This window comes from Gopherus evgoodei, chromosome 17 (genome assembly GCF_007399415.2).
Source record: "Gopherus evgoodei ecotype Sinaloan lineage chromosome 17, rGopEvg1_v1.p, whole genome shotgun sequence".
NCBI classification, from domain to species: domain Eukaryota; kingdom Metazoa; phylum Chordata; order Testudines; family Testudinidae; genus Gopherus; species Gopherus evgoodei.
In genome coordinates this window covers 18,649,794-18,677,613 of record NC_044338.1, presented here as the reverse complement: position 1 = coordinate 18,677,613, position 27,820 = coordinate 18,649,794, and the positions used below count along the sequence as shown (strand labels likewise).

General features: G+C 38.1%; 1 protein-coding gene across 1 annotated transcript in view; it reads right to left on the bottom strand.

The window, feature by feature from the left end:
* Positions 1–27,820, bottom strand: part of CUX1 (cut like homeobox 1) — a 356,919-nt gene that overhangs the window by 27,152 nt on the left and 301,947 nt on the right. The window contains 6 exon segments of the mRNA XM_030536988.1: positions 546–848; positions 18,775–18,831; positions 19,429–19,594; positions 22,157–22,980; positions 25,464–25,565; positions 26,972–27,037. Coding sequence (XP_030392848.1) covers positions 546–848; positions 18,775–18,831; positions 19,429–19,594; positions 22,157–22,980; positions 25,464–25,565; positions 26,972–27,037 — 1,518 coding nt within the window.

The window sequence follows — 27,820 nt, the reverse complement described above, 5'->3', positions numbered from 1 at the left end:
TGGATTCTCCTTCTCCACCTCTACCACATCCATGACATACCTCCTTAATTTCCATCTGCCTGTGATGCTCCTCCTCTTCCAACCCTTTCCCTCATCTATTTGCAAAGCTCTAGGGCCCCTGGTTACCATCTCTACATGGACAGGGATACCTGAAGCTGGAGGTGAAGTACAACTTGTCAACTGGAGAACTGAACATCACAGAAATGTTGCTGTTTGAAGAGCCTACAGGACTCAGATGACTGTGGACAGGGAACTGGGGATGGTAGTCTGCTTGGTGGGCCAGGTGTACATGATGTAGAAGAGTGACAAAGTAATTATTTTTTGTTTGGAAGTAGTGTTTAAAATCTGGAGGATATTCTTTATCAGATTAGAACAATTTCAAAACAGATTACATTTTAGACCTAAACAGTTTAGGTCCCTTCTGACCTATGAGTCTATGAGTTTGATACAGTCCCTTTAACATTCTTTCTAGAGACACAGTACTTTAAAAAAAGCATTAATACTTTGTTTTATTTCATTAAAGACATTAGAACAAAGCAACTTACCAAGGTTGTTGTCTGTTAACACCTCTTTAACTCTCTTCGTAATGCCATATGTGTCCAATTCAGGAGAGACAGCAACCAGTTCTTGAATGCTAAGTGCTGAATGGCCCGAGAGAGGCAAAGGTGTTGTCGACTGGGATTCAGAAACAGGTGGCTCACTTGATTCTTGTGGTTTGCCATCTTTACTTGTCTCTATAGCAGGACAGGGTTGCTGTACCAATTCAGTCAGACTCTTCACTGATTCACTGGAACTCATAGGAGACTCAGGAGCAGGACTGCAACTGGCCGAGGTCTTTGGAGTGCTTTCTGTAATTAAAAAAAAAAGAAAAGCTGACTATAGCATAATTATCTTGCAATCAAAGCATTACACCTACCTTCCTTCTTGTTTATATTCTACTTTAACAAATGCCCAGGTATGCAAAAAGTACAGCAAAATGCTGCTTTTAAGGGCTAGGCTACTGAAAGGTTTCATTTTAAAACTACACTATTTTGTAATTTTACTATTTGATTAATCTCTGTTTTCTCAGAGAGGCAAGATATAAGTGCAACAGAAATTTAAATCTAATAATTAAGGTTCAATATTGTGTAGGGCTGCAAGAAACTCACTTGGCTATAAGATTTCAAGGTATTGTTTTCTGTGTCATTTTCTTACAAAATATTGATGTGTCAATTCTTATAGAGGAACATACTTCATAAGTCAACATGGTGTTTGAATGCAATCACAATAAAGAGGGGGAATTGAAGGCAATAAAAATCTTAACAATAGAAGCTTTTACCACACTGTATTTAGGGAAGTCTTCCTGACACATTCACAAAAACTGCTCTGTCAACCAAAGTAATTGAATTTTTTTTAGTAGTTTATGAAAGATGCAAAAGAGACAGACATAAAAGGAGAGCCATTTCTATATAAATCTTTAAGGCAGTAAGAATTCTACAAATCTAATTTCTTCTCTCTGCTCACCCCCGACTCATCATACAATAGAATATAAACCCAGCAAATGTTATTTTTGTATCAGGAACAGCAAAGGAATTGTACTGTAAATTTGCCCCGATTCACCCATGCGAGGGACCAATCTGGCAGATCATCCATCTTGTTCACTGTACACTGTCAGGGATGGCATGAATTCCCTACATGATAAACAGATTTCTTCTCAGGTCTGTGTCCTTTAACCCACATCAAGGTCAAAATTATGGCTGCCTGGCTAATAAACTGCACAGCAATGGTTCAAGTTTCTTCTAATTTTGTCCCTTGTGCCACTTAAACAAATCTTAGTAAATAACTAGAGCAGCTGCAAATTTCCTATGCAATTTTCCATGCATTCCCTGCAAGCCACACATATCCAGTAAAAACCAAACCCAAAACACCTCACAGAGAACTAAACAAAAGCATTCACCAGTATCGTTTTTTTCAGCCTGCTACTGCAGACATCAAAGGTAAAACAACACCTCTCTCTCCCATTACTGAAATGTAGTATGTTGCTGACAGAGGGGATTAGTTAAAATTTTGTTGTTTATTTTTACATATCAACAGCCTCCTGGAATTTTGTTTTTAAGAGCAACCAACCTTTTTATTTACTCAAAAAGGTAAGAATAGCTGAATCTGATTTTGGAACGCAAAGGAAAACAACTGGTCTATTCTAGGAGCACTCACTGTATTGTGATTTCAAACTACGTATGATACGCACGTATGCACACACCACAGATTTTTATAATATCTAAAACAGGTACAACTTTTGTATGCACACCCTTTCTAAGGGCTGGTCTACACTACGGGGGGAAATCGATCTTAGATACGCAACTTCAGCTACATGAATAATGTAGCTGAAGTCGAATATCTAAGATTACTCACCCGTCCTCACCACGCGGGATCGATGTCCGCGGCTCCCCCTGTCGATTCCGCAACTCTGTTGGGGTTGGTGGAGTTCCGGAATCGATATAAGCGCACTCGGGGATCGATATATCGCATCTAGATGAGACGCGATATATTGATCCCCGAGCAATCGATTTTAACCCGCCAATACGGAGGGTAGTCTAGACGTAGCCTAAGATCATCATTACACTGTATGCTGAGAAAAATAACGAAAGGTTGAAGGATCAGGTACAAGGCATATATATTTATTTTGTAAAGCACTTGGATATACTGAGTGTGAAAGATGAAATATTTAAAAGGGATAGAATAATATAATTATATATATAAACGCAAAATACTAGTGTTAGTGCAACATTAGAGATGAGAAATCAAGTACTCTAAAGCTGGAGTCTGACTGTGCAGGGTTGTGTCAGCTGCAGGGGTGCTGGAAGAATTTGTACAGTGGGGGTGCTGAGAGCCATTGAACCAAACTGCAAACCCTGCACATGACAGAAATCATTACTAGCCAAGGGATGCGGCAGCCCACCTAGTTCCAGCACCTATAGTCAGCTGAGCAGTACGTTTCCAAGGCGGCTGCCTTCCTGTATTGTAGAATATAAGCTTTTACATAGCCTGCACATTCACCCCCCCAAAGCTGTCTATTCTTTACATGGCTGTTTTCAAATGTGAATTGAATATAATCAGTGAAATGATATCGGCTGAACGTCCAGACAACCGGAATCATTTGAGAAGTGTGCTCCGACCCCCTTCATCACTGAAGCATGCAGATGACAGTTGAGATGTCGACATTGTTAACTTCCTCACAGTTGATCAAAACAGCCAAGAAGAGAGAGAGAGAAACGATCACATTACAAAGATCTGCACAGTTAATCTGGGTCGCATCTGATGCAACTGGAGCGTGGCTTGTGGACCAAGCTTGGGAGGGTCCCACTAGTCTCCTTGCATATAAACTGTTCATAAATTAGGAAATTCCAAAAGTTAAGCTTTCTACTGCAATCAAGAGTGTGGTATAAGAACAATATATAAAGCTAAATAAATAAATGAACGTAAAATAAGTCAACATTGCCCATCTGCTTTCTATTTTTGTTTTCTTTCTTAAATGTGAATTAATTATATTATTTTTATAACATAAAAAAATTGAAAGCTATCCAATATAATTGTGTTAATGCTGCAGAAAAATACCTACATTTCAGAATTTCCTGACGAGTGATAGTTTGATTGCTCAACCGCAATGCTGATATTTATATTTAATTCCTGTGATTTAAGAAAAAAATAAATAGTGCAAAATTGTATTCCATTCCGAATTGAGAGAATACGATTTGACTCTGGTTGGGCATACTGCAAAGCTGGCTGAGAACAATATAGCAACCTCCTCATTACTACATGAACCACAGATTTATGTTCTGTGGTTGTGCATTCCCTATTGCATTGGACGAAGCCACAGCATGCTTAAAAGTGGGTATTTTTCAATCCAACCTCCTCTATGCATTCCTTCCACTTTTTCTCATCACCAAAGTTCTATAGAACACCACACAGTCTGAAGCACTGCTCAGAGCTCTTGCTTTCATTCATTAGTTTTGGCTGTACATTCTACTGGACCTAGTATTGGATTTTTCTGTTCTTCCCTCCCGACTGCTGGATTTTCTAATGTCAAACTGCCATTTTTCTGTACAGAACTCTACCACATTCTCCAATCCTAAGGTGATAACAATTCTGAAAAGCTTATTTAATGCATTTCCTCTAGTGTGAGAGTCACTTTCTTCTGGAATTTGAATGTGATACTTAAAAAGTTGGTGGAACAATCAGATTGTCTAAATCAGTAGTTTTCAGCCAAGAGTCCATAGACTATGTCTAAGATTTCCAAAGAAGTTTGCACCTCCATTTGTTAAGGGTTGGCACATGAAAAAAAGGTTGAAAATGACTTGTCTAAATGAATTAGATGATGTATAAATTCCTGCTGTGATTGAGTGAGGATTTTGGTACCAATGTGTTGGAGTGCATTGGAGTGGCTGCTATTGCATATCTCTGAAATGTCACTCCTTTCTATAGTATTATGCTATGGATCTAATTCATAGGTCAGATGCTGCATTTGAAAGACCATTTCTGCAATATCTCTTTAGTCGAGAGTCCCTGGTTGGTCAGGGATTGGGTCTACTTGTTCATCAACTAAAGTGGGGAATGACAGAGGCAATGCTTTGAAATGAAAACTGCAGCCACTTACAAAGAACCACCACAGCTAGTACAGATGATTGCTATGTTGAATCATATTATCCTTCTCCACAGTTTCAGAGTATTACAATGGATTCTGATTTAGTGGAAGGAACTGAGCATCAGGTGGATCTGTGCTGAGCACACACACACAGACAGATATAATGTCCAATGAATACTCCCAACAATAACGTCCTGAGCATCAGCACCAAATGTATACATTCTTCATAGAGAGTGTTATATGAGATATCAATGATTATCATGAATGATTAGAAGATACTATTACAGCTAAACTTTGATTACTTGAATCTCAATTTACTAAACTAAACTTCGCACTCCTCCAAAGGGCAGATGTACCACATTAAGACCAAGTGGATGATTGGGGGAGCCAGCCCAGCAAGCTGTGAAGTCTCTCCAGAGTCCTTAAAACTTGCAGGTTCAGCAGGACTTCAGGGTATAAGTCTCACTTCAGGTAGAAGGACAAGTGGACCCGAATCTTACTTCCACTGCTTTTACATGGGTCCAACTCCATTGCATTCAATGGACTTATTCTGGATTTACAGTGATGTAAAAAAAAGAATTAGACCTATTGTGCATAAATCTTCAAAGTCTGCTGAACTCACTCCCACATGCTGTCTGAAAATTGTGGGCATGCTTGAAATTTACATAAAACTGGGATTCTCTTGTACACGCTCAAAGGAAGGATTTCCATTTTTCTTCATGTGGACTATGCAGGAAATTATATCCTACAATTGCAGAGGCTGGATGGGATAATCTAACAGATTGGTGATGTATGTTATTTTGATTCTTTCAACTACAAGTAGCTTTTACAGCAGCATGTCCTCAACTGCCCTATCTGTGCACTAACACTGGCCAGATCTACAGAAGATGGCCAACAGGAGGTTCACCCTGGAGAGAAACTGAACTAAGTTAGAACAACACAGATACCGGTGTTCAGCGGCTTGCAGGTAGTGCTTGACTTAACTAGTTACAAACTCTTTAGAATAGCATGGACTTCAGCATGATTGAGATACGAGGCACGGAAGTATGCCCTCCAAAAGAGGTAAATGGATGATGGTGAAGTGTTAAAACACTAGGTGATGGATGCAACCTTGTTATTCCCAGAAGCATGAAATATCTTGGTGGGATGTTTACAACATGGCTCCTTAAGCAGAATTGTTTGTATTTCTTTTGAGAACTATGGATCCCAGGAAGCACCAAACATTTTGATTCAAGCTACTGTCTAATTTCTACAGGTATGGCAACAAGTAGTTTCCTTCCCTTTTGTCCTTTTGCCAAGACAATGTAATCCAAAGCCTTTTGGTAGGACAAGAGTGATCTGAACCAAAACCATCTGAGTTCTCAGAGCAAAATAAAAATTGACTATATCGAGACTTTTTCTGTGGCACATTTGACTTCTAGAAAGAAGTACTCAATCCTATATTAGCTCAACAATAATGGTGTGGATAAGTGGTTGAATGTGTGTTACTGCCAAGAGACTGATGGTGAATAAAGTACAAAACATTGAGATGTTGGGGGAAAGACCATCTGAAACACAGAAGGCCTATTCAGGGGCCTCTAAAAGGATTAAGGAAAATATTATATTCTGAAGGCAACAGGCAGACAACAGCTGCCTTAAGTTTTAGATAGAAGTGGATTGAAAAAGCAGATCCACTATAATTTTCAGAAACAAATCTCTGCAGTTTTTCCAATCCACTATTTAAATTTCAGTACACAGCCCTCTATATACAGTAATAACCTAAATTCCATTTAGTGTTCATTTGAGCAGTCAGGATAAAGTCATTTCTTATTATCTCCCCACTGTGTAAAAAACAGCTTGAAGGTAGGAAGTCAGCAAGCATTTTCACCAAAAAGTAATTATTGTAAGTGACATTTTTACTGCTGGCATGCCATAAGGCGAACTGTGCATTTGGAAGGACAAGTTGCTGAAACAAAATGACAGGGTACTCTGTGACATTCCGACAATAACCCAAACATTATTTAACTGGCGGTTGGTTTGATGTACCACTTTTCATAATGTCCATAACTCAGGCTTAGGTCCATACCAAACTAGTCATATTCAAGTTACTTAAAAATGAATATCAGAACAACAACATAGGGCATATAGCAGTGGGAGGATACAATACTCCAGTTATTTCTTCTATGGCAAATTATCATAGAACAGGAAGACAGATAAACATCAACAAAGGATTCTCTCACCACCTCCCAGAAGGACCATTTGATATCTGAGGGCCTGTTTTTACCCACAGGTGAGTTGATGGGCAGTAAACAGATTTTGACACGTTGCCCAAGATCAAAGTGGCTCATACTGAGACTGGATTAGCTCCTAGTTTTTCCTAATTATTAGTTTGTATAATCTCTCCATTTTACAGATTAAAAACCAGAGTATGTTGGGTCTTCTCTCACTGATGTATCTTTAGGGCCTTGTCCATTTCCAAGTGAAGTCAACTGCAAGATTCCCACTGTTATGCATTCAGTTTTCTGGCATCTGAAAATTTCATGCAGAATTTGGTTTCCATTTTTCTACACTGTGATTTTAACTTCTGCATAGGAATTTATGTCTTCACAGGCGCTTCTAAAACACAGTAATGAGCTTTTTGTGCACCAGTGGTGAAATGAAACACAAGTTTTATCTACATGCGTAATAAATCAGTTAAGCATTTGTGGCACAATACTACAAAAAAGCCCTCTTATGACTAATTAATAGTACTGATCTAGGAACACTGAGTATTTTCTCAGATACTGTGTTTTAAGAGATTTGTTTTCAGTGAGTGAACCTTGCCTGTTTGCACATTAATATGGCTTATGAAAATAAACCACCTCTCCAGAGCCTAAATGTGCGAGAGACACACATACAATAATATAAAGCAAGTATGTGTATAAATTCATGGTAGCGAATGCCAGCTCTTGTTAAGATTATAGATTTCCCTGGATAATTGTAGTGTGGTGGCGGTGGACATGTTTACTGCAAGTGTTATAACTGAAAAAACCTCTTATGTCTAAAACTTTCCAGGCTTGGTCTTGCCTCAGAGGTGAATTTTTGTAGGTGACAGAAAAAATCTGAAAAAAATCCCTTCAGCCATATTTGTGTTTTTAAAAGAAAAAAAAATCAATTTAATTCCTTTAACCAATAATTCAAAAATTACTTAATGAAAACAAAAAAGCCTAGGCTCATCATGCGGCTATTTCTTCATCTTCTTTACATTCGCGGGGGGGGGAAGGGGACGACAAAGGCCCTTGCTCTGCAAAACTCATGCTCATGAATGTGTCTAAGGTTACATATGTGCAGAAATGTTTGCAGAATTAGGGCCAAAGGTTGTGACCACTTGAATAAAATTACTTCTGAGCATTGGCACGGGATTATACAATCTCACCACAATTTTATGCTGCATTTTCCACACTTTTATGCTCATTCCACACTCACATTTATGTATGTTTTCAGCTGCAAGCTGAAAAGTGTGACTTCTTTGGTCTCTGCCATACCATCTCTATCTACATGTAGTCCCAAACTGCCTTAATTTATAATGTGATAGGGTAGCAAAGATGTCAGTTAGGCCAGTGCTCAGTCTAAATGATTGTTTTTATCATTGTCTAGCACCGGTACTGGCAAAACAGTGAGAAAAGTTCAAGTTTATGTCTAGCCTGCCGTGCAGTTTGGACTATACAGCGTGCATAAAGGTGCTCCACTGTTACTCCCTGTGTGAACGCTGTGGATGCAAACTAAAAGGTGCCTAGTGTGTATTAATGTAGTCCTGTTTAAAGAGGTAGGTTAATGTGAACTAGGTACCTTTTAGTTCACGTCTGCAGGATCCACGGGAGGGAGTTGGTGTGCATTCCTATTCATTTACAGATAGCTTATCTAACTGGCTAAAGAGTGCTTTGCCCATCCTATGACTTTAAATCAAATTTATAACCAGCCAGAAGCTTACTTCACTCCAAACATGATTTGTGTCCACACGCATCATGGATAATATTTTGTTAGCAACTACAGCAGTTAACAGTGTTTTATCCTTACCAGGGGCCTAGGCTGACACATGGTTGCCTTCTTCTGTAACTGGTTCTTCAACGTATTTTGCTGTGGAGGGCTATTCTTGTGCTACTAGTTTGGCTAGTCTTCTGTTTCTCAAGACCTCTGTGAGCATGTCTTCTAGGCCAATGCTTTTCAAAGTGGTGGTCCGCAGACCGATGACAGTCCGCGAGCCATCGGCTGGTGGTCCGTGGCAAGTTTCCTCCTAAGAGTGTCGAATAGGATAAGAATATGGCACCAGTCCCTGGCACATTAGAAAAAAAATTGCCGGTGCCCCACATCAGATATCTTGAAAAGCACTGGTCTAGGCAATCTGTGCACTATGGGGTAGCTGCCCAGGTGTTCCCTGATGTGCTGATACAAAGAGTTATGCAGCACATAAGAATTTATATGCAAACATGGGAAGAGTTACTACACTACTGACATAAACCAAAACATATAATATGTAACAAGTTAAGAGGACTGGGCCTCTAACTGGTTACAAAGTTACACTTGTAGTTGCAGAGTTGAGGGGTCCTAAAGAGAAGATCTGTAATCAGAAATGATGGGCAGTGTGAACATCAAAGATGTAGAGAATTACAATATTTAAGCTTGTACTAATAAGGGTATAACTAGAGGTAGTGGGACAAAATTAAGAACAGAGAAATTTAGGCTACCAGAAAAAGCTTCTTGACAATGCTATTAGCCCGTGGAATTAGATGGCACTTTAAAAAAAAAAAGAAGAAGAAGATTGGACAAAACTCCAAAAGATATGGTTTAAGGAACACTCCTGAACTGGTCCAGGGATGGACTAGATGATCATTACATTAATGCACTTTTTGAGAAACAGGGAATAAAAATGGGGGCTTGTGTCAGCATATAGCCAATCACAGTTTCTAGAACCACAGCTGAGATAATTTTAGAAGATTATTTTTAAGATAATTATATAAATTAAAATTCGACTTAACACTCACATCCTGGCACTACCAAACCCTCTTTAAAAACCTGATTTTTCTGTGTTACCATAGCTCATTACTTCTTCAGAAATCCATATTGATTAAAGAATACAGTAACTGTTAGAAATTAGCTTCAGTAACCTTATTACTAAAGCAGCTTGTGTGTAGGAACAGTTTTATTCATGAGTTCCTGAAGATTAAACAAATATCTGTCATAAAAACATCCTACCAAGATGCCAAAAACAAAACTTGTGTTTAAATTGCCTTATTGAGCAAACATTAATCGTCATATGACAATAATTTTTCACCAATTCAATGTTTCTAAGAGGTCCTAACTTAGTTATTATTGTAACATCTTTGCTGATGCTCCAGCCGATGACCAGGCGGTTAGAGACTAGAACTCAACATGTTATCACCATCATATCGGTTTGGTCCTCTCTCCACCTCAAGCTTCTTAACAAACATGATAAAGTATGCAGGTGCTTCTATGAATGTGTTCAGTGTCTTAACCCCATTTGCCCCTGGATATACAGCTTAAACCAGGTGCAACAGCATACATATGTCCTGTGTACATCCTGTTCTGTATTGAAGAATATTCCCCCCTCACTAAACAATGTAGACATTCATTTGCTAGGGGCAAGATACTTGAGGGGCTAATATCTGGATTCTTTTTCTAATAAGAAAGAAAGCCAACACATCACCAATCATATATGTTGGTATAGCAGATTGCTCTTCATCTAAACAGAAAACGGCTGAATGGACTGTCTCTGCGTGTTCCTGTACGAAATGCAAAACCGTTCTGGAGGAGTACTGGCTAAAGTACTGAAAGAAAATGCCATTTACATTATACGCAAAAATATTATAAAAGCTATTAAGGTACATTATTTTACACATCCACACAATCTCTCCATACTGCTTTACTTAATTTGTGATAAAATTGTTGAGAAAGGGTACTTAATGTAGGACAGTCAGTAAAAGTAATTTATCATCTTCCCGCTTCGGTGCTCACGTTATCAGCGAACTCATTTTCTGCATTCATCATGCAATCAGCCTATTATTTGCATATTAATCAGGCAGTGGACCATGAAAGAGCTGCATCCCAGCCAAATGCTGCACTATCTCAGGAGGAACACTCAGTAATTATCATACATCAGTGTTATGATGTGGTAATTGATTATAACATCTTTCTGTTGCCCCTGGGGAGTCCCACTGCTAACCCAGCTTCAGGCATTCTGTGCAGATTTTCACTCTGAAAATTAGAGAAACCATTGCTGTTCTTTTACTAGATTTTTTTTACCTTTACATTATGCAGTTTTAGAGCATTTCCAAGTTACCTTTAAAACAAACCAAAACCAAAAAACCTTCACAAGAAAAATAACTAACTGTCTCAAAACAGAAGATTTAAAACACAGTTGTGTTCATTCCTGCTCATCCTCTCTCTCTCTCTCTCTGAAGGTCTTATGGATTTTTAGGTGCTGATCTTGCTTACATAACACAAGTAAACAAAATAAAATGTTGCAACTTCAATAGATTGTAATTGTAAAGTTCGTACAAAGACAGTTTAGCTGCTTTATTTAGGTACCAAATAACAGGCTAATTTTGGTCCTCTTGTAAAGGACAAATGAAACATCTGCTGGTTCCAACTTACTCTATTTTTAGGATATAAGTTCCAAAAGAGAAAAAGAGAGAAACAAATGTAAAACAAAACTGAAGTTACACTGAGACTAAACTAATTACTTGTTCATCTGTGTGAAGATACGGAGAGTGGGAAGGGCGCAGCTTCCATCACCTTTACATGTCCAATATTTCCTTAGAAAGCAAAGGTGAAAAGGAGGGTGCTGTGGTTGAATAAGTATCTGAGAGGTGGATCTGATTAAATTTTTTTAGGGGAAAGCAGCAGCTAGGATATGTTTTTATATTGTTAGGATAGGTGAAGGAGAAGTGGAAGGAACAAACTGCAAAGATAAATTTTGTTTTAAAAGAAGTATTTTTATCATTGACTGATAGGAGATGTGCAGAGTACTGATGTTCAAAGGAATTTTGCTGGTGCTCTGCATCTCTCAGGATCATGCCTTTAAAATGCTTCAAATGGTGCTTATGTTATTCTGGATGTAGAATACATTTCTTAAAGAGGGACACAGGATTTCAAATACTGTTTTTTTAAGAAACAAATTTCCTTAAATTTATTATTAGTACCACCGTTGATCATTAAAACTTTAAGAATTTTAAATATCAAATTCACTTTATTGATATTCTTTGTTTAATTTTTGCATTTCACTCAACTTGGACAATGAAAATAGACCAGTCAGTTTCAGTTTTCTTTATACTTGATTTCTAATCTATTTAACTTTCTGGCTCCCACACAGTAACACTGTATTTCAACATTTGGTCTGTTGGGGGAACGATGACCTAGAAGGAAACGATGACCTAGAAGGTTTCCATTAGAATTAAAATAAAATAATCATAGGAACAATCTTGTGGATGATTATTTACAAAGTTTAAAAAAAATCTCAAATATCTATCAAATTAGATTCGACACCTACATCTTATCTTTTCTTCCTCTGCACTGAAACAACAAGGACAGCCACAAGGTAACTGGAGGATACTTAATTTTCCAGAAATTTTCAGTTCTCTCTCCTTGGAAATGATTTTAACCAACACACAGCTCCTTATAATTTAAAGATCATTTAATTATTTGTCAGAGGTATAATCTGATACTTTCCAGCACAGAATGTTTACTTCATGTTAAGATGAGTTCCTGGGAAACATACCTGCTTTAAAGCTGTATCCTCATTATGGATTGGAAGCAATGACCTGTACATTTGGAGCATACACTTTCTATTCAGTAACTCAGGAAGGAAACAGTCCATTATCTGTTTTATGCAGCCAAAGCAAGGTAATTCTCACCCATCTCAACTGAAGTTGGAGTTTGCCTGTATCCATGACCACAGCCAAAGGGGATGAAATAGATTAATACCCTCTTTCCCCCTGATAAGCACTCTTATGTGACCAATCCCAGAAGCCAAACCCTTGTAGCTTCCTATGAAGAGACATGTGCCTCACTTCCCTCAAGCAACCAAAACCCCAACATGACTCCTCGCCAGCAGACAAACCCTCCTATCACTGAGACACATGCCTGACCCCTAGTGATAAGTACCTTTCCTGACCTCTTTTGCAGCTGCCAAGCCCTCCAGACTCCTCTCAATATAGAGGAAGGTGCCTGACCCTTCTGCTCAGCTGCCAAAACATCCAGAGCCCTATCTCCCCCCGCCCCAAGCTGTCAGACCTTCCGGCACCACAACACAAATACTAAGGCATCCTTTATGTCAATGCTGCTTGCTGATTTAGGGTCAGTTACTCTTACATTCTAGTTTTCAAAATGTGATCATTCTTTCATACTCAGCTCCTCCCGGAGCTAGCAGCTAGCTGTAGAATCCACAGACTGTTTGTATTGAAGGAGGGTCAGAAGATCCAGCCTCTCTTATAACAGGGCAAGATCCCTTCCAAAAAAAGGGGATGAACGGGGAAAAAACATAGATGAATGATTAAGAATAAAAAGAAATTGAGAGAAATGAGTGTCTGAAGTCTATCATATTTAACAGACCAGATCTTCACTCTGAACTAAGCTTGGAAAGAATATGCACCATGGAGGTCACATGGTTTAGTTGATCTTAAAATACATTTGAGCTAATGAATTATAGCAAACTATTCCAGAAGCAAAGATTTCATCAACAATTTTGGACTATTGCAATCCCTTAAATAAGGAACTCTAAGCACTATGTTGATCTAGAAAAATCTCAATGCACTGACATATTGTGCTAACTGGTAATTTTCCATAGCTGCCTGACAAAAATAGCACTGGTAACAGTACAACTAATGAAACTTTTCATCTTCAAGCTTTATACATATTCACTAATTATGAGAAGCATCCTGTGAAGTAGGTATTATCTCAATTTTTACAAACGGAGAAACTGAGGCCGAGAACCCATATGACTTGCCCAAGTTTATTGAGGGACTCAGTGACAGAGACAAGTACTAGAATGCCTGAGTTCCTGGCTCCCAGTCTTGTGCTCAGACCATAGGACAGTGCATTTATGGAATCCACACAGCCTGACCAAAAGAAGAAAAAACATAGGTTGCAATGGATTGTGTGCAGATCTTCTAAAAATAAAGATACAGACACATTCACTATTTAAAATAAATGAAGATCAGCTTCAGGGTACTGCACGAGTTCCCTTTCCTCGACTTAAATAGGGAGAGAGAGTTGTCACCTAGTTACTGCATTATGTCTACTATGAATCTTCCCTTATAATGTTGGTGCTCATTATTACAGATTTTATAATGCCAAACACAGTTTTATATCTGTAAGGTATGGACCACAATGAGGAGGGAATTGTGTTGCGGAAGTTTTGGTCATTGTTTACCTAGTGCATGTGGACCCAACATAAAAATGAGTGGGAAAGGGCTTTAAACAGGTGAAATTCTAGGATAACATGCATAAAAAAAGAGATCAACAACATTTGTTTGATAAAGGCATCTCCTATGCTAAAGGGTCTACGAAAAAGAATAGCGGGTAGAGTTTCAATAAAATAAATTATTTACTAAGCATCAATAATACACGCACAGTACTATTGATACACAAAACAGATTGTGATAAAAGAACAGTTATAGAAAAAAAACATGGAACAAATGTTCTAGCAATGTTGTCCATGTTATACTAAGAGGCAACTTTGCACTGCATTTCAAGGTTCCAATAAAGTGCATTGGACAGTGATTTTCCTCGCTTTATTGATTCTAGAAAAGTTACCAGGAAGATTTTCACAGTCCAAATTATCGAGGAAATAGCACAGAATTTAATCATACACACAAGATAGACAGACTACAGCAGCTGCCCATGTGAGGTGCCAGCTGATATCCTATGGTTTAAAATCAATAGAAACTGGGGCCAATTACTTTAGAGCTGCAACCTCAGTATGCACAAGTGATATGGAAACTTAACCAATTTGCCTATTAAAATTACATTTTAGAGCTAGCACAAGGGGCTTGACTCCGTTGAGTTATCCATACAGCTCTAAGTAACTAACTAAAAAATTCTATTCTGATCTGGCTCACACTGATGATAATGGCAGTAATATTTTTATTAGCCTCTTTAACCAAAGTTTAAAATAAGTAATTGAATTTAACCTACTTCTGTAAGGAATTCCATTAGTCTTATGACTCTTAGGTCAAGAGATCGCCCTTTCTTCTCCATCTTATTGGCCATAAAGTCATATTCATCAAAACCATTTCAAACCATAAACAACTTTGTTAACCAAGAATGCATTCTCATAGAAGCCAGTATCTCTTGATACAAGGAGTTATTATTAGCCTGTTTCACAGATGATAAAATCCAAATCTGAGATGGTCTCAGGAGCAGAGGAACCAACATCCATGTATATATTAGCACATGGTTATAATGATCAAAGTTCTCAATAGATTGGTCTGAGCTACCTACTGGAACACCTCCTATAACAGTTGTGCTCCTCTGGAACTACAAAGGCACGCACAATCAAGGTAAGAATCATGAGAAATGAGGATACAGCTTTTTTCATGACTAGCTTGAGGCTATCAAACTCCTTTCCTCAAGAGATCGGAATCTCACTGCATCCAGAACAAAAGAGTTAACACTCATATCTTTGCCTTAGTTTTCCCACAACAGTAATTAAAACAAGACCGAAAACAATATCTCACAACTCTGTTGCTGTGTAATAGGGAGATTGACTCAATCCACAATTAACTACCTGTTAGCATCTGTTATTGAAAGATAACATCATGATGAGCATGGTATGAACAGAGATAGACAGATCAGATATCTGGCTTTCCTGTCATTCTGCAAAGCATGTGCTACTATAACATCTGGAGTAAACGTTATACTTTTCTTCGGATTTTTCCATATTTCTTTCCCAAGGGATGATAAAGATTAATCATCCCTTGTTACACATTTTTTTATTTTGAAAAGAAAGGTTTTATGTAATATTTCAGTAGATCTAAATACAGTAGATCTTTGGTTTTTAAATCACTAGGTGATGTGCAATTATCTCAAGCAAGATTTTGATTTAAAAAACAAGCTTTAATTAGAGCTCCCCATTTTATGCAGCTATAATCCTTCCTTCAATTCCCACAAGCATTACTACTGTTAAGCAGCATGAAGTTCGGAATGATGGATGATATTCAGAAAGGAAGACAAACAAAGGGAAATTCAAAATCCCCTGAGATCACCCGCAGCTGTACTGACAAACGAAGATTTCCACATTAGGTCAAAAGAAGACCCTAACAGAAACACACACCAAAAAGACATGTAAGTCTTTAATGTAATATATGGATACTATACGACCTTCACAAAGAATAAATACAGAAGTGAATTAAAAATTCAACGTTCTTGGGAATATCAAGGCAATCAACAGAATTGGTACATAATACCATGGTATTTATTTATTTTTTTTTTGGTAAAGTTTTACAGACACTCAGTAAAGAAAGTAACCCAAAAAATCCAAATAAAACCAATACAGGAGCTACATACAAGTGTTCAAAACACTCCATTATATACACATGTCCTAATATATATTGCAACTCTCTAATTCTAATCTAGCTTTGATCATCAAAAATGAAACTAAATAAGGGCCAAATTCACTAAAAAAGAAACATGCTGATGCAGTTGGGTGACATTAATTCAGATTTTTTGTCCATATGATTTAGTCCATGTTGACGACAGATACCTCATTAAAAAGACAGATTTACCCAAAGGCAGAAACACACATGAAGAAAATGTAAGAAAGAACATACTGATTTTCTTTTTCACCACTGGAAGTAAAGATACCATTAGTGTGTAAAACTTATTTGGTAGAACTTGCGCAAGGATCTTCTGATTACTAGCCTGATGCTTAAAACTCACAGACACAGAATGCAGAAGAGTATCAGATTATATTTTGGTATCAAAGGCTATTCTTGCAAATACTTAAATGTATTAAAGGTTTGGACCCTTTTTTGTTTATTTATGATATAAGACCATAAATCTATATGGTTGTGCATCATACAGAGAAGTCCTGAATGCTTAAAAAAAGTCACAATGCCCTTGATTTTTACTTTAGCTATGTTTTTGTCTTCACTGGTTTTGCTGGAAAACTTCTTGAAAGACAGTTGGAGCATTTTTAGCCCTCAAGTATAGGGGTGGGATGTTGAATCTTTCACAAACACAGCTTTTCTACCAACTGTCTGCCAGGCATTTGAATGGAAATATAGGTGGCAACAAAAACTATCATCAAACTATCCTTCCCGTCTCAACTGACCATGCTTCACTCTCTTGTTATCTGTGATGTCATAAGCCTATTAGTTCTACCAAGTATAAAAGGGAAAACAAGAAATGAACTTCTAATTCTAAAGCTAAACAATTTTATTCATGTATTTATTATTTTTAATCATAAAAAGAAAAATGGACACAATCCCATTTTCCCCCTCCTTTGCAGGTCACCTTTAAGGCAAGAATAAGGGGTGGTAATCAATAATATGCCCATTCAGCTAATAAAAACTTAGCACATTGCAAAATATTAGCTCAAGGGCAGTAACTGCCAGACTAGGCGGAGATGTGGAGCAGTGGAGCAGAACCTCACACTAACTCATCCAAACTTCCTGAAGAAAATAACTGTTAGCTACTAGCTAATCCTCCTGGGAACCCATAAGTTGGTCAGATTGCAATACTGTAGGTCAGTATTTCAACCCTTTCTTAATTACTGTTAGGGACCAGAAAAATTATTATTAATAAAAATATAGCCTTTTCCCCCTTCCCTCCCATTTGAAACCCTACCAGTTTTAAATGACCTGTTAAATGTATTATTTAGGATATTTTCTATGTTTTCTTAAGTATTTATATATATTTTTAAATTAGAATAGTGACTGGTGTTGGATAAATGCTACAGAAAAGTAGCTATTGCATACATTCATGAGCAGCACTGTAAAAATGTCTCAGGAAATTTACATGTTCTTTAAATGCTTGTAGGTAAGTAACAATAGCTCTGTGATTGCAAAGACTGTTTCTAATTTTATTCATGAAGATTTTACTTTCATGGTTGGTTTTAATGCTGACATTTTGCCTTTATTCATTCCATTTTCATCTAACTCCTGGGGAAAATTTAGAGAATTTCTCAATATGAGAAATAAATAAGTTTAGAACCACAACTGAGGATGCAAAAATATACCAACAAATAAGGCAGCTGCGGTATGTAGATCATATTACAAATGAAACGCTTCTGTTTTAAGCCTAATACATCTCACTGTCAGAGTCTCATAGTAAGGGAAATGGTCGAAACCCCATTATTTAGGACATTTAACCTAAACTGGACAAATTATTAGAAAAAGGTACTGTGTTGCAATTGCAAGGAGATGGGCAAGATGACCTAACAGGTCCTTTCTTTACATTCTGAACTGCTGTAATTCTCCCATTTATAGCATTCATAGCACCTGATCATCTTACAACCACAGAACACAAGTATTTCTCTTGCCTGGAATACAGTATAAATGGCTTACATTAGTTAACTCTATTACTGGTTAAATCGTGTGCGTGGGTAGAGTTTGGTATCTAACAGCAGGAACACAGCTGCTTTATACTGGGGCTCCCTACTGTAATAGTCATCCTCAGAAACATCTTTAAGCAATTCACTTGCATTTTGCACAAATCTCTGTTGTGTTTTAGTGAAGGGGTGGGAGGGTGAGCTGCATATTTAGCAATCTTCCTCAACTTTAAATTAGACAAGCTGGTTTAGAACCACAACTGAGGGTGAAAAGAATATATCAACAAAAAAGGCAGTTGAGGTATATAGATCATATTACAAATGAAACGCTTCTGTTTTACAGCCACTGTCACATGTCAAATTGATAAACTATGGTAAAAAATAATACAGAGCAAGTGATCTCAGATCAAAGTCTTCCAGCCTAATATATCCTGTTAAATGCTCGCATTTTCAAGATCTGCCATAGCAACACAGAGGGGATGAGGAATTCACTGTTAATAAAAACCCTGAAGGTGCTCTTGCATGCTATAACAAAAGAACACAACAATCTTTTGGGCATCAAGGCAGCAGAAATAGAATAAAATGTAGTGAATTACTGTACAGCACAGCATTTGAACCAGTTGATTACCTGAGCTTGCACATCCCTGCTGTAGGGAATCCTGCAGTGATGTCACTGAGTGGAGGACTAAATAAGAGAGAACAGTAAAATCAGGGAACAATAAAGGAGACTCCCAATCCACCAAACCAAGCAATAACTCCAATTCTAAACAGATTTAATAAATTAGTCAAATGTTGATCTCAGTTACAACCAAGTAAGGGCAAAATCTGTCTTGGTATTACTAAAAACAACAACTAGATCTACTTCTAAACAGCATAATAAAAACAATGGTAAAAAAAACACAATTACAACCACTCTTTAAAACTTAATTCTTTTATCTGATTACAGGAATCAAAATTCTTCAGAGAACTTTAGAAATATCCTCCTCAACAAGTAATTCCTATTAAAATGTGACTGAATTTAACTTTCACATTTTTCTACCTCTTTATCTTTAAACACTGCTATTTTATTTGTTAACTCATCATCTCCTGCATAGGAATTAAGCAGAAACTAATCCTTCTGTGTAAAATCCCGGTGAGTCCCTTAACAACAGGTTGTGAAGTCGAGGTGGGCAATTCTACTTATACAAATGGCAGAGCTAACTTAAGAAAAAACTCTTGCTTACTGCAATTTAAAAATAATTCCTCTCCTTCGATGCAAACAACATAGTGTAATTTTAATTACCTTGTCCTTGTTGCTGTCCTTGTGCAGGCAGGACACACTGTCCCAGCTCACCATTCAACCAGAGCTGCATACGAATAAATGGTTCTCGGCCTTTTTGCGTCAATTTACTCCATGGCTTTGGCCTGGAGAGCATGTCACTGACACTCCCTTGGGATAGGCCCAACACCTGAAATGAAGCAACCAAGAATGAAATATTAGCGTATTTAACTTAGGGGTGGGTAACTTTTGTGATATACTTACCACTGGCCTATTGCTCATGTCATGTGTATATTAATCATTAACCAGAAAGCACAGGAGTAGTTTTAATTACATATGCATATTTCATAAGTAAATGGAAACTTTGTGTGTGTGTAAATATTGAGTTCAGGAAGGACTATGCGTTTTTCTACAAGAGCAAACACCTACAAGAGCACAGGGAGCTGCACACTGTATGATGTAATGTCACCAGTTCTAATGGGAGAATCACAGAGACCTGGTCCTAGCAGGTAAATAAAAATAGGAAACCATTTTCATGTATTTTGTTTTAAAATAAACATCCTCGAAACTTTCAAATTTACCCATCAATTGTGCTAATCATTTATATCTTGAACAGCTTTGTTTTGTACACGTTAGCTCATCTTTAAAAATGAATTGCAACTGTACACAATAGTTTGATAGAGGAAGTGAATACTGTCATACTGCAGCCAATTAAAACGACAGGAAGAATGTAGATAGGCAGAATGTAATTAGCTGACATGGAATTCAGTCAGGACACTTGACTTCAACATCCATTGTTTTACGAAAGCTCCATAGAATATCTAATGACCCCAAGTGGTCAAGCTCTTAGTTTTATGTCTTCTTTGAAACACGGTACTTGTAGTAACATAATGTACGTATCCTGCTGGGACATTGATTCAGCACTGAATCAGAGGGAATAATGCCACCTGCTGAAATACCAACACCACTTCCTGTAGCTTTAGATGCTCCTTGGTGGTCTTCCATCCAAGTAATGACTCTGCTTAGCTATGAGATCTGAGGCCATCAGAACTCGGACTGTTGTAGCTTCAAAATGCCACATTCTACAATATGAATATATATCACCAAGGGCTGATACTAACGCTAACTGGGAGGCTGGACACGGAGGGGCTGAGCAATGACTATATAAAGAATTCTTAACTAAAAATATAAGACTGAAGAGCAGAGAGTTCCAAATCCCCTTATATTATTTTTAAATATAAAACAAGAAATTTCAGGTTTCCGGAGTCCCTTAACCTTCATTTACAAAAATCTGTTAGATTTACTGATCTATGGCAAGGATATTACTCAAATATACCATGAGTTCATTTTAGCACAGTGGTCCCCAAAATTTTCAGGGTCACCCCCCCATATCCTGTCCACACACCCCTACTTCCCCCAGGAGCCAGAGCTGCAGCTACCGCGGGGAGGGGGGGAATGGGGCTGTAGTGGGGAGGGGGTGGAGGAGGAGGGGGCTGGGGCTGGGAATGGAGCTGAGGCCATGGGGTGAGACTGTGCATGGGGCTGGGAGCTGGGACTGCGGCTGGGAACAGAGTGCGGCTGGGTGGCACTCCCTCTCCTCCCCTTCCCCTCTTGGTGGAGGCTGATCTGGGCCGCCTCGCCCCCCAAACTTTCCTCCGTGCCCCCCTTGAGGGTGTGCGCCCCACATTTTGGGGACCACTGCTTTAGTGGATATTAAATATCGTGTCTCAATATATGTTCCAACTTAAAATGAATGTAGCCGAGGAGTGACAGATATTGCAACCACATGCAATACTGGTGAGGTCCATTTGTTTTAAATGAATGGTTTATATATGACTGTGTTCTGCTTCATGGGACAGGGCTACGACAGCTCCTCCAGGAATTAAAAACAAAGAGTGATTATTATGCAAATCAGCCAGATTGTCTTTTTCCCCTCCCCCCCACCCCAAGAGGTAAGTGAAGTCTCCGGGGGAAGCTTGCGCATAATAGCTCAAACTAGATTCCCCAGAGTCCAATGACGAAAAAAGGACTTATTCATAAATAGCCTGAGTTTAAACTGACTCAGGGCCTTCATTCTGATCCAGCAAATGGACAGGACCTTCCGTCTAGGGGTGGGGGGGCAATCCTTGTGGAAGGGTTAGAAGGAATAGACCTACTAAGCCCTCATAAGACTGATGAGTAACCTCTGGTTAGCACATAGAAAAAAACATACTAAACCAGTAAAAGTTCCTGCATTGCTTGCACTTTAAGAATAAATGTGCTTGATTATAAAGAGCTGTGTAGTAACTTGTAACTACAGGCAATCATAACCTTTACAGAGAAAGGAGAGTGGAGATCCTGGCCTGTTTAGGTAGCCTGGCTTGCTGAGAATATTACAGTGTAGTAAAGGAATGTGCAGCCTTGGTCTCTGCCCGAGAGGTGATGACTGGGAGCCAAAAAACGTTAAGCGGGTGCTCTTAGTGGACCACAGAGGGGGAATAAATATGCAGTTGCCCTGAACTGTGAAAAGAAGAAATTAGCTTCATGTTCTTACTGTAAGCTATTGAAGAAGCTTTTTGTATAGAAGTTAGAAGCAGAAAATCTGTGAAATTTAATAAGACATATGACTCATACCTTTCACTTGTAAATATATTTTGTAACTACTGAATGAAAAAGAAGTGTTGAGCCTTTATGTGCAGATTCACATGCCTATACATAAGGATATAGCGCTACATGTTTAAAGTGTTAGTGTAATGAAAAATCAGTTCTTTACCTTTTCCCCAAAGATCCTTTGGCAGATGCCATTCTTTGCTAGCTTTTCTTTGACCTGACGAGTTAGCTCTATTGTATCCACTTCCTGGTACATGTAAATCTCATACTGCTCAGGTGTCAATGGAGGAACTGAGGGTTTGGATGGCTTTGATATAGGTACAATAGGAGAGGAAGGAAGGGGGCTATTTTGTGGTGTCTCACTGCGGCTTGCCCCAGTCATGCTCAATTCAGAGCTCTGGGAATATGGAGATTCAGCATTTGGCCACTCCTTCCAGTATTCTGAAGAGGATGGTCCTTGGAGTTGGCTACGATCTGACCTTGTCTGGCTGCTGACCTTTTCTTTTCCACTGCTGGCTTCCTCAACCTTTGTATCTTCAGAAAGAGTGGTACTTCTTCTGTCATGCTGAACAGTGTTCCACCAATGGTCCTTCCAAACACCACGTCCCAATTCATTTTTAACATGCCTCAGCACACCCTGTGCAGAATCAGTTATTCCATGAAGCTCTAAAACTGGTGTTTCCTGGTGCTCCTTTTTTAGCCCAGAGAGGTTCTGCAATGCAGACATATTAGAATCCATGACAGTTGAATGTTTCTTCAGTGACAAGGCCAATGGAGAATAACTGGAAACTGAAGACATTGCAGGTGTAGATATTAGTTTTGGGGACAACATGGAAATGTCTGCTTGAGACAAAGGTGTTGTTTTTAAGGCAGGTTCAAGGGCAGCCTGCTGTGCTTCCATTTCACGTCGGGCTTGTTGCAGAATGGATCGAATGGCCTCATCAGAATTGCCACTGCTAGATGCAGAAGGTGGCTGAGCCGGCTCAGCTGTGAAAACAGATCAAAGATGAATTGTAACACTTTTTATATAATATACACAGTCTTCTAACTTCAGTGCCACTGTAAATGTTTCCTAACAAACCTGTGAGGGAACAGATGGTCTGCAGTACATTTCTACATATATATAAAATCTGTTTTTCTCTAATTAAAGAAGACAGTTTTCAAAGTTAGGCCCTGGAAAATATTTGCAGCCACACATGCACACACAGACACCCAAACTACATATGTATAACTGATATGTGTTGCAAACATTTGCAAATATATTGCTTTGAAAAACTGACCCCCTTTTCCCCACCGCAAATGTATACTTCCCCAAAAGTGACATTAACATGTCATGGTCCTAGCTACATTTACTTAAGCATTTGGTTCTCTGTCTCCCCCAAATGAATCCTGCACAAACAAAATCCAGGTCACTTGGCTGCACTGTTAGTGTCCTGTTACAACAAAAATAATCTGATAGGGTTAATCATTCTACTACCCAAAACAGAACTGGAAATTTAAAAACTTAAGGATTTTTACAAAGAACTTAATTCTTTTCTTTCCAGGGCTGCCCAGGGGGAGGGGAGGGGCAAGTGGGGCAATTTGCCCCAGGCCCCGGGCCCTGTAGGATCCCCCACAAGAATATAGTATTTTATAGTATTGCAACTTTTTCTTATGGAAGGGGCCCCCAAAATTGCTTTTCCCCAAGCCCCCTGAATCCTCTGGACAGCCCTGTTTCTTTTCCTGACTATTCAGCTTTCTCTCTCTCTTTTTCCAAACCACTGAATGACAGGTCACTAAAAAGAACACGATTATTCAACAGTTTTCAGAAGTAAGTGTGATGTTCAGCCATAGTGGTCTGCATTGCCAAGCAGAAGCTTTGGAAGAACTCTTGATCTCTATCCTGTATGGAGCCTATGGGCATCAAAGTAGAGACAAAGAACCCAACTGAAGGGTTTTACTGTTAAATTAGTGCTGATATGGCCTTCCTAAGCCAATGTATGCAGCAGCAGAGGTTGGAATTCCAGAGGAGAGTCCAAATGTACTCTTCTCCAGGGTCAAGAGATTTGGTAAGGTGGTCCTGCATTTGGATTTACAGCAGTCTCCACTGAAACCTCAGTTGAAGAAGAATTCCAAGGCTTAAAAATCCCATTATGCAGGTTGGGCAATGTGATGCACCTTATATGACTAAGGGAGCTGTGCACTTCAAGAAGTGGCCACAAATGAAAATAAATAGGATTAATATAATTATGCAGATTATCCTATAATAATATTGTGTGTCATCTATGCATGTTTTCATTCTGTCACCCTCTGTCCCTTCTCCTTCATGTCCACAAAATAAATCAAAAATAAAGACAAGGGAAAAAAGTCAACAGGGATGCCTCTTCTGCTTTATCTAACTATTTCTCTCCTAGGAAGTTTTAGGCTTAATTAATTAATGTCTGCAAAGCACTTTGAGATCCTCATATGAAGTGTGTTGCAAAAGAATATAGCAATTAATCTGTTTTAAATTACTGTATCTATTCCACATTTAGACATCTAATATCTTATTCTGTTCACTAAAAACATCTTTCCATTACTCCTGCAGATTTTTTTTGCCATGTGATTTGTTTTAATTTGGAAGCTGAATATCCAAAGTAATAAACCAACATTTATATCTAAAAATGAAATTTAATGCAAAGCACTTTCTAGTGCAGTGCCAGCTCCATAAGTGGATACGCAGGATTGGAGAATTAGTTAAAGTTTTGATAGCTGTCAAATGCACGGAAAATTACAGAGTGAGAAGATAACCTGGACAGGCGCATTGGAAAAGGAAACACTGTTTGAACTCGCATGACCATTTTGAAGTGCATTTCTAAAATCAGAAAATGAAAAGCAAGTAAGCTCCAAGGAACAATGTACACCATGAAATAAAGCCCTGTAAAAGTCAGATTTGGGACTGATTATGTTATAATCCCAATTCATGAAAAATACAGTGCAGTGAGAACATGCTAATTAAGGGCTAGCTCATGACTGGCCTAGCAGGGGAGTAGGATAGATTAAATCACCAATCACGGTGGGTCTTTTGATGTTTGGTCAGATTTGAGGAAAAGAAGGACAGGAGCTGTGAGGCCAGTATTCCCACTCCTACGAGTAAGCAGGTAGAAATGGCTCTTCCATTCCAGCATCCTGACCGGAAGACGAGGATAAGTGCAAGGGAGGACGTATGCGGTGCAATGTAAAGGATGTCACAATTTACTTCTCCCCTGGAGCAAGGCAAGAGCAGGAGAGGAATTGTGACTTTATCTAAAGGTTCCATCTAGCAGTAAGAACAGAAAGTAAAACTGAATATGTGTTATCTACACGAACCAACCCCTCCCCACTCCAAAGAAACTGCTCTGCAAAAACATGTTCAAGATTTTACGAACATAATTAACCGACCAGAAAGCTCCTGATAATTGTTTTAATTGAATTCTGAAGTAAAAGGAACAAGAGACGAAGTGAGCCAGTACCTGTTTTCTGTACTTGCAGCTCCCTTTTGGCTTGTTCTAGAATGGATTTGATGGCTTCATCAGAGCCAGTCTCTGCGGTTCGAATTCTTGTGGTGATGTTACCTGAAGAGAAGGAGGAAACTAATGACGTTAAGCAATCTTTTTAGCAAACATCGAGTGCAACACCTGCAATTCATTCTGAGAACAGTTTGCAGAGGTGCTTGTATGCACTCATTAGGAGGATTTTAAGATTTATTGATCTTTACTAGTACTGGAAACTCCATTCTTTTCAAGAAATTTTCTCTGCTTGAAAATACATTGTATATTACCATTCAGCAGCAGCTACAGGATCACTAATATATAAACAGTAGAAGAATCAGCAGGTCATGTACTTACTCACTGTCAAGTACTACATAAATTGTACTATGTAGCAGGAATTTTTAAAAAATCTTTAGTCTATTCCCTTCTTTGGGGCAGCTAAAAATGTGATGGCATGAACCACTTATAAAATATCACATTAGCTGGTTTGACCCTGTATGGTATCTGAGTACACTGTACATTTTATTCCAGACTGGAATCTAAAATAGAGAACATTGGATAGAAGAAAGCAATATTTATTCTAGTTTATTTTACCTCTCCAGGATGTAAAAACAATAGGAGAAATACATTTTTAAGTGCTGATAACCCTTAAGATATTCCCCAACAATATGAGGCTTATTTCTTGTTTTTCAAGCAAAGAAAGAAAGATAGAAAATTCCTAATGATTTTGAAGATTACTTCAGTTTAGTGCATTTTCCGTCATGTAGTAATGCTCTATAAATGATCTACATATATCACTGATAGGAGCCATATCATTTTCTACCAGAAACAAAACAACTCTTTTAGAGTGAGTTTTCTTTTATTTTTTGTTTTGCTATCTGGCTAAAAGCAAAATTCTGCCATTGGTCTGAAACAAGACAAAAAAGTTGATACTTAAATAGCAACTCCTACTTCCTCAATTAGTAGTTTACTGATCTGATAGTCAATGACATGTTTGTCCAGGCTTTTTCATATATTAGATAGGTTCTACACCATTTTAACAGCAGCTTGTAGTATATTTGTCAACATGTACCCAAAATCCTAGGAGAAGGATACCTGTAGTATGGATGGAATACTTTTTACCTATTTGTGAAGGAATTACTTAATACTGGGTAATTTTCTTGCTTGGAAGCTACAAGGAAGACAGCCAAACAGTATCTAAAAGGTTTTCATTATTTGTAATGCCACTTCTATCACTTATCTCTTTTTATATAAACATACATATTTGGATGGTGTATAGAGAAAGTATCCAAAACTTGTCAAGTTAGTATGGTAGTGATGGAATTAGAAAGTAAAGTGTTCTTCTAACCCATGGTTTGTTTTATACTTACTGTTTTTCCATCAGATTCCAGGCCAGAATCAAACTGCACAGTTTTAAGGAAACACACAGCTAGAGCACACTCCATTTTCTAGATATTAACTGCAAAGAAAAACACCTGCCTGTGACGTACCTTCAGACCCATTTCTTCGTTTCGGTACTTCCTGAAATAGTCTGTTCAGGTTCTGGCCTGGATTCTCTGTTGAAAAACAAGTTTGGTAAGAATAAAACAATCGGGGGATGATTGTGCTGACATCGTGGGCTGCGTGACATGAAAAGATAGCTGCCTGTCACTAAATACAAGAGTTCAAGCTTCTCTTAAGCCTTTTGAGTCTTTGTCTGAGCATTAGAGGAGCAGGCTACTTTGGAAGAAGTGAGGCTGACTGATTTGTTAATAAAAATTACATCTATATATAGAAAAGAGGTTAGATAGATATAAATAAATGTCTAAAGATGGGTAGATAAACCACCCAAGTATAATCATCAAAAGGAAGAATAAATTATAAATGTAATGACATTCATTTTCATTTAAGGAACATTTATGGAATTGCTGCCTGTTCTTTCAACTATTTCTAGGTTTTTAACAGCTTTCCTTTCATTTTCTTAAATGCAAGCTTCAGAATTTATTTAAAATTAATCACACGGAAGTGAAAGTGAATTTTACTTCTGAAGATTTTCTATATAAATAAGCAAAGCTGCTTAAAAATGTGGGTTAATTTTTTTGTTAAACTAATGACCTTATGCATCACTCATAATTTTTTCAAGACACACAGGAAAAATTGCCACTAGAGTTATTAGGGGCACAATAAACACCCGTTCTCTGCAAACAATCTCTACTATAATTTTGGAGGTATATGTGGTGGCTGACATTCTTGAGAGCTACTTTTCACTCAATGTTTCATTCCGATATAGGGCTATTCTCAATTAAGACAGGCTTTAATATACCAATATTCACTCTTTCCAACAAAAAATCAATCCAGTC